Genomic DNA, 11535 nt, shown 5'->3' with positions numbered 1-11535 from the left:
TCTCTCTCTCTCTCTCTCTCTCTCTCTCTTCTTTTTTTTCCTACCAGTCCTGTTTGGTTCTATCCTAGGTGTCTGGGTCCTAGCTCTCTATGCAGTATCTGCAGTGGGCTCCCTCTAGTGGCATGGATCTCAAGCTGGACCGGCCATTGTTTGGCCACTCCCTAAGTTTCGGTGCCACCTTTACTCCAGCAGATCTTGCAGGCAGGACAAAAGTCTTCTGGTTGGGCTGGGCTGGTGTCCCATCCTCTTCATTGGAATTCTTGTTTGGTTACAGGAGATGATCCATTCAGGCTCTGTATCCCCCACTGCTAGAAGTCTTAGCTAGCGTTACACTCAGATTCCTGGGAGTTCCCATCGAACCAGGTTTCTAGCTTGTCCCCCAAATGCTCCCAGTTTCAGTTGTCTCTACAGGCACTCTCTTCTTCCAACCCCCACCCCCCACTTGATCCCTCCAGCTCCTACTCTCCCACTCTTGCAATCCCTATTGTATTTCTCCTTCCCAGGGAAGATTTGTGTATCAGTCCTTGTTATTTAGCTTCTCTAGGTCTGTAGAATGTAGATGATTATTCTTTCCAGCTAATATCTATTTGTAAGTGAGTAGATCCCATATTTCTCTTTTTGGGTCAGCGTGATTTTTTTCTAGTTCCACTTGTCTGCCTGAAAATTTCATCATGTCATCGTTTTTTTTTTTTTTTTAACTGTTGAGTATTACTCTATTGTATAAGTGTGCCACATTTTCTCTGTCCATTTTTTTTTTTGTTGAGAGACATCAAGGTTGTTTCCAGTTTCTATTACAAATAAAACTACTGTGAACCAGCTCTACTACAGATCTATAGTAATAAAAAACATGTGGTATTGGGATAAACACACAGGCGGATCAATGGAATCAAATCTAGTATCTAGATATAAATCCACAAACCTGTGGACACCTGATTTTGGACAAAGAATCCAAAATTATGCAATTGAAAAAAGAAAGAATCTTTAACAAATGGTGCTGGTCTAACTGGATGTTGACATGTAGAAGAATGCAAATATATCCATATCTCTCAGCCCACATAAAACTCAAGTCCAAGTGGATCAAAGATACATTGAACCTGGCTGAGGAATTGGGGACTAGCCTTGCATGCATTGGCACAGGAGACAACTTCCCAAACAGAACACAGATAGAACAGAAACTAAGAATGACAATTGTTAATTCATAAAGGAGACCTCATGAAACTGAAAAGGGATACTGTCAATAGGACAAAATGGCAACCTACAGAATGGAAAATTATCTTCACCAATGCCACATCTGACAGAGGGCTCATTACCAAAAGTATCAAGAACTCAAGAAACAAGATATCAAAACACTAAATAATCCAATTAAAAATGGGGTAAGAGCTAAAAAGAATTATCAGTAGAGAAATCTCAGATGGCTGAGAATTACTTAAAGAAATATTCAACATCCAGGGAAATGTAGATTAAAACGACTCTGAGATTCCATCTTATACTTGTCAGAATGGCTAAGAGCAAAACCACAAGTTACAGCTCGTGTTGGTGAGGATGTGGAACAAGGGGAATACTCCTCCACTACTTGCGGGAATGTACAGCCACTCTGAAATCAATATGGAGGTACACTTATTACACTCAGTTCATCAAGACCTTGATATACTCTGTCTCACTAAGAAGTTTGGACAGCTCCATAGTGAATGAAGAATAATCATCTCGGATCCTGTCAGGGTCCATTCTGTCATACCATTAATCCCTATGAAAGGTTTTGTCTCATGACTGGCTGGTGCTTCTATCTTCCTCTCTCACTTTCTCCTTCAACTCTCAACTTTGAAGATCTCTCAGCCCCTCCCTGATCAAGCTTCAGGAGCAGATCAAAGACACATTTTGTGCCAATCTTTCACCTCAAGAAATAGACGGGAAGAAGATCTAAGCCCACATCCTGTGTTTAAATAAAGTTCCCACAGGTGGGTGAGTCAAAACAGGCAAATGTTTATGAACATCCTTCAGCTCATAACCAACCACTACCCCTGGGCTTCCAATAAGTTGCCCATCTGTTCATTAGTAGTACATTGCCAGCAGCTGAGCTATTGTGTACAGAGGCCAGTGAAAAGTGCGCAGAGTGCCATTTATGTGTTCTTGGCTTTTTTCCTTTAATGACTTACAGAGGTCTTTCTTTTCTTTCTTTTTTTTTAGTTCTCTTATAGTCAGTGCTTAAGCAGCTTAGACTAGCCTAGAGCTCGTCATCTTCCTGCATTTGCTTGTAGGCACTAGGACTACAGGTGTACCCCACTCTACATGTCACACTCTGGTGTCTTGTTTGAAGCCCATCCCCTAAAGATACCAGAGTGAGGATGAAGAGGCAAGAAATGGTCTTGGTTTCATATTCCACTTAGTGGAATGGAAGAGATTAAAATGTTATTATGTAACTTTGTAACAGTTCGGGCATGCACACACTGTACCAGAGATTTTAGTTCAGATTCGACAGTAACTTCTCATGCAGAAAGAGTTCACAGAGAAGGTGAGTATGGGGGGAGAAGGCCATGAGGTTCATTTTTTTCCCTGGTTCTTCATTAGGTCTGGGTTTATTCAGGTTCTCTCAGTAGGGTACAGGCTTGAAGTTCTCACCTGTCTTCAAACACCTGTCTTTAAACTTTGGGGTCCTTGCACTGACCCTAAGGACTATTGGCTTCTTTAAATGTAACTCTGGTGGGTGTCTGCTTTGTAGGTGATTTTTTTAGCTATAGCCCCTGGTAGCTCAGCATCCAAGTGGGTTTCCTAGTAATGGGAACAGGGACTGTCTCTGACATGAACTCAGTGGCTAGCTCTTTGATCACCATCCCCCAAGGGGGAGAGTAGCCTTACCAGGCCACAGAGAAAGACAATGCAGCCAATCCTGAAGAGACATGATAGGCTAGGGTCAGAAGGAAGGGGAGGAGGACATTCCCTATCAGTGGACTTGGAGAGGGGCATGGGAAGAGATGAAGGAAGAAGGGTGGGGTTGGGAGGGAAGGTAGGAGGGGGCTACAGCTGGGATACAAAGTGAATAAACTGTAGTTAATATAAAAAATTAAAATAAAAAAGTTGGAAAATTATCTCAGGCCAGTAGATAGCCTTGAAATGCCCACAACTGACCAGTAGATGGTGGTGTTCCCCGCATCTTCATCTACCAACAACCAAGGCATCATGTTAGGGGAGAAATCGCTAATGACTTTCTTTCTATCTCCTCCTTCTTCCATAAGATTCCCTGCATTCTGCCCGCAGTTTGGCTATGAGTCTCAGCATCTGTCTCGATACCCTGCTAGGTAGAGTCTTTCAGAGGCCTTCTGTGGTGGGCTCCTGTCCTGTTCCCTGTCTTCTCCAGCTTCCTATGTCTATACTGTTTGCCTTTCTGAATGAGGGTTGAACATATTACCTAGGGTCCTCCTTGTTGTTTAGCTTCTTTAGGGCTATAGATTTTAGTATGCTTATCCTATATTATATGGCTAATATCCACTTATGAGTGTGTGTGTCTTTCTGCTTCTGGGTTACCTCACTCAGGATGATCTTTTCTAGTTCCATCCATTTGTCTGCAAGTTTCATGATTTCTTTGTTTTTAATTGCGGAGCAGTATTCCATTGTGTAAATGTACCACAAATTCTGTATCCATTCCTCAATTATACTATATATTATATATACATACACACACATATATTATAAATGATATATAATATGTTGCTGACACTGGTCTTTTTATTTCTCTGTTTTTAAATTTTATATTAGTTTATTTACTTTACATCCCAAGGGTACTCCCTTCCTCTCTTCCCAGTCTCCAGTAATTTTCCTCCTTCCCCTTCCCTTCCCCCTTTCCCCTCAGAAAAATGGAGCCCCCCCCCTATATTAACCTTACCCAGCATATAGTGTCACATCAGGACTGAGTATATTTTCATCCCCTAAGGCCAGGCAAGATACCACTGCGAGGGAGAAATGGTCCAAAAGCAGTCAATAGAGTCCATGTTAGAAACAGTCCCTTCTTTATTTTTTTGGCTAATATCTGCTTATTAGTGAATGTATACAATGCCTGTCTTTCTGTTTCTGGGTTATCTCACTCAGGATGATCTTTTCCATCTACAGAAAAAAAAAGCTAAGCAACAAGGAGGACCCTAGGGAAGATTATTAAATCTCATTCAGAATGGCAAACAGGATAGACACCAAAAGCAGTGGAAGAGAGGAAATAGGATAGGAGTCTACTATATAAAGTGTCCTCTGAAAGGATTCACCCAACAGAGGATCAAAGCAGATGCTGAGACTAAGGGCCAAACTTTGGTCAGAGCACAGGGAGTGTTATGGGAGAAGAGAGGGGTGAGATTAGGGAGCTATGGAAGGGGCAGGAGCCCCACAAGGAGACCAAAGAACTAAAAGATCAGAGCCCTGGGGGTCCTGCAGAGACTGATGCACCAATGGAGGACCATGCATGGAGAGGACCTAGAACCCCTGCTCAGATGTGGCTGAATTAACAGCTTAGTCTCCATGTGGATCTCTGTCTGAGTGAGGGGCGGAGGGGCTGCCCCTATTAGGAACTCAGTTGACTGCTCTCTGATAACGTGCTTCTGATGATGCAGCCTTGCGAGGCCCTAGAGCAAAAGGATCCAAGCAGTCCTGATGAGACTTAAGAAGCTATGGACAGATGACAATAGTGGAGAACTCCCCCTTTCAGTGGACTAGGGGAAGGGAATGAGGGAAAGAGAGAGGGAGTGTGGGACTGGGGGAGTTGAGGGACAGGATTTTAATGGGGATATATAATGAATAAATTGTGAAGAAAAAAGAAAAAAGGAAACTGTCCCCCCACATTCTTCAGGTACCCCATATGAAGACCAAACTGCTCATCAGCTACATGTGTGCAGGGTGCCTAGGTCCAGATGATGCATGCTCCTTAGTTGATGTCTCGGTCTCGGAAAACTCTCATGACACTGGGCTAGTTGTCTCTGTTGGTCTTCTTGTGGGGTTCCTGTCCCCTCCAGGTCCTTTCATCTTTCCCCCAACACTTCCATAGGACCCCCAGAGTTCTGCCCCATGCTTGGCTACAAGTCCCAGCATCTCACTGGATTCACTGCTGGCTGGCGCCTCCTAGAGGACAGGCAAGTTAGGCTCCTGTCTGAAAGCATAGCAGAGCATCATTAATAGTGTCAATGGCTGGTACACTACCATGGGCCAATTATTGTTTGGACTTTTCCTCAAACTTTGTTCCCTCATTATCACTGCACTCCTTGTATGCAAGGTAATTTTTGGATCACAGGTTTTTGATAAGTTGTTGTTCCCCTCCTTCCACTACCCCTGCCTGCCTAGGAGGTTATTACTTCAATCTTCATATCTCCTGTCCTCTCCCCACCACTCCAGTTAGCAGTCTCAGCTAGAGTCATATCCATATCCTCCCAGGAGCCTACCCTGTCATAGACCTCCAGCTTGACCAAGAGATGTCCTCCTTCAGTTTTCTTTCTTGTTCCCAGCCCTTTCCCCTCCCATTCCAGTTCTCCCTACATCTGATTTCCCCCCTTCATTCCATTTCCTTCTCCATTCCATTTCCTTCCCAGTTCCCTCTCTTCATCTACCTCTACTCTCTATTCTATTTCCCTTCTAAATGACATTCCAGCACCCTTCCTTGGACCCTCCTTGTTATTTTGGTTTTTTGGGGTCTGTGGATTATAGTGAGTACATACCAAATGCATCTTTCTGGGTCTCAGTTATTTCAGTTAGGATGATATTTTCTAGATCTATCCATTTGCCTGTAAATTTCATAATTTCCTTGATTGTAATAGCTGAGTACTATTCCATTGTGTAATTATACCACAATTTCTGTATCCATTTTTGGTTGAGGGACATCTAGGTTGCTTTGAGTTTCTGGCTATTACAAATAAAGCCACTATGAACATAGTTGAGCAAATGTCCTTATTGTATGGTGGAGCATATTTTGGGTACATGTCCAGAAGTGGTATAGCTGGGTCTTGAAATGAAGATTTTTGTAAATCAAAGGACACTGTCAATAGAACAAAACGTCAGCTGAAAGACTGGGAAAAGATCTTTACCAATGCTACATCAGACATAGGGCTGATATGTAAAATATGCAAAAAACTAAAGAAATTAAACACCAGCAAATCAAATAATCCAATTAAAAAATGAGAAACAGAGCTAAACCAAGAATTGACAGCAACTGTAAGATTCAATTTTCCACCAGTCAGAATGACTAAGATAAAAAATTCAAGTGACAAAACATGAGGATGTGGAGAAAGGGGAACACTCCTCCATTGCTGGTGGGAGTGCAAATTTGCACAACCTCTCTGGAAATCAATCTGGCAGTTTCTTAAAAACTGGGACTAATTCTACCTAACACTGGTTCTTATTGATTATATAATGCCAAGTTTTTAATCAGAAACAATATACAAACAAACAATATGAATTGACTCAAGTTGTTCTATTTATATAAATTTGTGCATATATAAATACAATCAAATACGAGGTGGTAACCCAGGAAGGGGTTGATGAAGGGTATCTTGGAGTGTTGGAGGAAGAAAAGAGAGGAGAGAAGAGATATAATCCATCCCAATTAAAAACAGTAAAGGAAGCAAAAGAAAATAAAATGTCAGATTTTATTTGTCCAGAGTTTTCTTTTAAGTGAAAAATCAAAAAGCACAAATATTCTTCACAATATGACAGTAATTAAATATAATGTTTGACAATATTAATTTATTGAGCCACATGTCAAGGAGAGGCAGGTAATCTCTATCTGGTGCTTATTCATGAGAAAGGTGTGCTTAGAGAAAGCAAAAATTTGTCTGGTCTCACAAGCAAAGTTTGTGGCAAAACTTGTTGCTATCTGATCATTTCTTAATCATTTCACACCACATTAATCTTTGAGCAACTGTGCAACATGACCACAGCCACCCACAAAATGGCAAATAGATTTTAGTTCCTCCAACATGAGATGCATTTATTAGAATGTACTAATGCTTAGTGGGACAGGTTATGAAGAACTAGAGATTCATTATTTAATGTCTATTATTGTGATTTTTTTAAAAAAAATATACAGTTGAAGTCCATAGAGCAAAATTACAACAAAAACAGCGACAATCCTTATTTACTTTGCTGTTGTGGTGTTAGAACGTTGACAAAAAGCAGCTTGGGGATCAAAAGGGTTTATTTCAAATTACGTTACAGTCTATCATCAAGGAAGACAAGTCAGAAGCTTGTGGTTGAACATGAATCAGAGGGTCTAGCAGAACACCACTTGATGACTTGGGCCTAAAGACTTGCTCAGTTACCTATCTCATACAGCCAGGGCCATTTACCTAAGAACGGCACTGCCCACACTGATATCAGTCTACCCACACCAATCAGCAATTACCAAATGGGCCCACAGAGCAATTGTGTGGTGGCTCTCTCTCAGTCGACTCCCCTTTTCTTAGGTATGTCTAGTTCAAAACTAAATGTAAGTGTACTTGAAAAGCAATATGAATATAATTTTAAGATGAAATGCATACCTATGAATACTCGAAAATACTAACTGGCAGCAATTTTGCTACAAACAAGCATGGAGAAAAGATAGATGCAGCCTGATTAATGAATTCAGGTTAAGCAGAAAAGCCAGGACAGGTAGGACTAAAAATGGCAGCTACTTGTATGATTTCATGGAGATGGGCATTCATTCATGAGAAAGCCAAATAGAACTGCCCATCTGAGAGTCCTGAAGAGTAAGTAACATCTTCTATATGATGGATACTAGACTATAAACCTTTTCCATAAATGTCTTTATTCTGTCCCATGTGTCAAATATTCAAGGAATTCCTTTTCAGGGTCTTATCCGCCATGGATGTTGACTTAGATGAATAGAAGTATGTAGGGCTTTTGGTTCAGTTCATCTTCACTCACTCACTTGCAACTATCTACCCAATGTGCAAATGATACTTCTACAGCAATGACAGAATATACCAAGTTAAAAATCAAAGCCATGCATATTTTTCATCATCATCATCATCATTATTTACAATTTATTTGCTTTTATATCCCAGTTGTAGCTCCCTCCCTCATCTCCTCTCATTTACATCCCCCCTCTCTCTTCTTCCCCCATCCCTCTTCCTTGGTCTACTGATAGGGGAAGTCTTCCTTCCCTACTGTCTGGCCCTAGCCTATCAGGTCTCATCAGGACTTCCTGGATTCTCTTCCTCTGTGATATGGGTATGTCACTCCACCAGGGAGAAGTGATCAACGAGCAGGCATGTTCATGTCAGAGACTGTCTCTTCTCCCCTTACTAGAAAACCCACATGGAGTCTGAGCTGTCTATGGGCTACATCTGAGCAGGGGTCTAAGTCCTCTCCATGCATGGTCCTTGGTTGATTCATCAGTCTCTGCAGTACCCCTTGAGCCCAGGTTAGTTTTTTTGGCTTTTTTTGTCTCCTTGTGTGGTTCCTGTCCCCTCCAGGTCCCTTTATCTCCACTTTCTTCCATGAGACTCCTGCTCTCTGTCCAATGTTTGGCTGTGAGTCTCTGCATCTTCTTTGCTTCGATGCTAGGTGAAGTCTTTTAGAAGACATCTGTGGTAGGCTCCTGTTCTGTTCCCTGTCTTCTATTGCTTCTGGTGTTTATAAACCAGGTTTTGACATCTTATTATATTCTACAATGTTAGATAAGATTAAGTTGTTCTTGGAAATGAACACTAGAGAACCACAAGAAGGACAGGTCAAGTTCAGAACCAGCTGTAGAACCAGCTTGTATTGCATGCAAATTCTTCATCATAGGTCTTCTGGAATATGATGCAAAGAAGCTTCTTCCATAACTTTTTATGGGAATGATACAGAAATGCCCCAGAGAAAGAGTTCCTACTCATGAAGTCCACTTTTATAGTAGTAGCTACTAACAAAACATCAGCACAGAGGCCCTGAAACCTGAAATAAAAGCCACCATAATCAGAAAAGTGAGATTCTTGTGCCAGCAGCTTCTCTAAAGGAGTGATTGTGTTCTCCAGAAGAGAGGATTTAACGATGCCCAGATGAGTCCCTTGGATGAATGACTTAAGCTCTGAAGGTAACACTTTTGGGTAGGCAGGTAGAAGTCAGAATAAGATTCCAATTCAGTAGATTATCTACTTAGGACGATTGTATATGTCTTGGCATGAAATTCACGTAGCACTGAACATACACCCAGCCCAGTGACATCTAATAGGGCTGAGAACACACACTTCATAGTGTAGTAGTTTCACTATTTGTGAAAACCCATCTACTAGGAATGCAACACAGAATGGGAGAATATTTTTTAAACTCAAATAATCTGAAAGGGGATTTATACCAAGGATGTGTAAAAGTTTATAAACAAAATGATAAAACCAAAAGGGGAAGGGCAAGGAGCTAGGTGAAAATGGGAGAGGAATAAGAGTTTGGTAAAGGGAGAATAATATCATCAAAATCACTGGTAGTGATGAAAAGGCTCTGAGACTTTAAGAGAGGTAAAAAAAAATGACCTAGACTTCTCTGCTCCGCAAGATATAGGGTTTTGCATATATCTTGTTGTTTTGTAGTCACTCTGACTCCTTTAGGAGTATGATCTCAATCTGATACAAGCTTCTCAAGTCACCATCCATCTTTACACCAACATTAATTATTTCTTTCCCAAAGTCTCAACCATTATGCACATGGATGTTGATATAAAAAACACTGTGAGCTTCATGGTTCCACAACTTCTTAGCATGCTGTATTCTATTACTACAACCCAATATAATACACAGAATTGATTTTTTTCACCCAAATGAATTATTTCCCCAAACACACACACACACACAGACTCATGTTTTGAATGTTGATTTTATTTTAGCAATTTAGAGATGAGCAAGGCAGTTTTACAAGAAAAAAAGGAGATTCTTCTGTTCAGAAGAGTGAGAGAGACTGAAAGGTCAAGGTTATACCTAATGACCTCATCACATATAGATTGAGGACAAGGTCTACTTTGGATTTTTGCAGGGATTAGAATGTATCCAGGTATCACAGGCAGGCATTTTTATTATTCTCTTGGCACAGGACAATGGTAATCCACTGCCTCAGAGGATTTCTTCCAACTTCCACACCCACTGTCTAGTGGAGGATTTACCTGATGCAGCCCGGAAACAGAGGACATGCAACCTGAAAGACACGGCACAAAGTTATGAGTGGTGACCATCGTGAGAAGAAAGACTTTTCCTAGAAGTGCATTGTGGACAGAGTAACATACATTAGAGAGAAGAGGGGCAATTATTTCCAGACATTCCCAGGTAAGATAAGAGGATATCGGCATGCTCACAAGATTTAAAGAATGTCATTATCAACCCATGTTCTCAAATAATTGACTTTCGTTTTTTATCCTCTCTCAGGGATTCTCTTTTAATGTAATATGATTTGTAATACAAATCATTTATAACACTACCTAGTGATAGAAGACAAGTATGTTAACGCTTCTTATCCAAACAATCTTGTTATAAACACAAAATAAATGGGTCATTTTGGCAAAAGAACTAAGTACTCTTGAGTCGTTCCTGTTACAGGGAACACAGGGAGACAGAGAGGAGCGTTGAGGATGGCCCTCATGGGAAGCAGATACCTACAGTGAAAGCCAGTACATTTTCTGAATGCTCTCATATATCTTGAAAATAAGGAAAATGTGCATACCCCCCTTCTCCACTAAGGTCATCTTTGTTTTCTTTAGAAGCCCAAAATCTTAGCATGGAAGAGGCTAATGCAGTGGAGAGAGTCGGTATCTTTCTCCCACTTGGGGAAGAGCAATGGGATGAAATCAGAACATTTTTCTTAGGCAATGGTGATGGGCATGTTGAGGATGCCTTTGAGTCAGTGAAGTGACATTTATGTACTGTTGACATAGTCCTGCTGTCACTTACTTGTACTAGACACCCTTTGGGCTTTCTTCAGCTCAGAGGTCAGAGGGAACTTGCCCTGGTTACAGAAAGAGCCACTGAAGTCATCCATGCCAAGGTCCCAGATCATGGCACCTGCAAAGCCATTCTGCTGAAGCCAGTTGGCCAGGTTAGGGAGAGAGGGTAAGATCATTTGGATTTCTGCCACTCATGCGTGGAGCTTCTGTAGATCCAAAGGACTGTACGCACCTTCAGAGAGAAGCTCTTGATATTCTCATACCCAACTCAATCATTGTTGTAATATGCATAGGGAACTTGCTGAGAATTTTCCCAAAGCTGAGTGGCTCCTTTTTCCAGGAAGCCACAAACCTTTAAAATGAAAAGAGATCAAAATTTTAAACTACTATGCTATGAAAAAGAAAATTGTGTTTTTATTTGATATTCTTTGTGCCTCATTTTTGATGAATGTTATTTGTTGGTAAAGACAATGAGTTACACTTTTTAGTGGGGTTGAGCAAGAGCTTCCTGTTAGGAAAAATCTCTACAAATGAACTGTATTAAAAGTCATTTTTTCTTTCTTTTGTTTGCATTTGGTGTTTTATTCCATTATTTTATTTTATTTTATTTTATTTTATTTTATTTTATTTTATTTTATTTTATTTTATTTTATTTTATTTTA

The 11535-nt window shown here is 40.7% G+C and overlaps 1 protein-coding gene across 1 annotated transcript in view; it reads right to left on the bottom strand.

Moving 5' to 3' along the window:
- LOC129684877 (uncharacterized) overlaps nt 1–11535 on the bottom strand; it is a 75419-nt gene that overhangs the window by 23648 nt on the left and 40236 nt on the right. Inside the window, 3 exon segments of the mRNA XM_055618131.1 lie at nt 10100–10131; nt 10881–11023; nt 11107–11225. Coding sequence (XP_055474106.1) covers nt 10100–10131; nt 10881–11023; nt 11107–11225 — 294 coding nt within the window.

This window comes from Psammomys obesus, unplaced genomic scaffold, assembly GCF_907164565.1.
Source record: "Psammomys obesus unplaced genomic scaffold, mPsaObe1.curated_primary_1811, whole genome shotgun sequence".
Lineage (NCBI taxonomy): Eukaryota > Metazoa > Chordata > Mammalia > Rodentia > Muridae > Psammomys > Psammomys obesus.
Note: the sequence above shows the minus strand (reverse complement) of the source record. Positions and strands in the feature narration are given on the sequence as shown.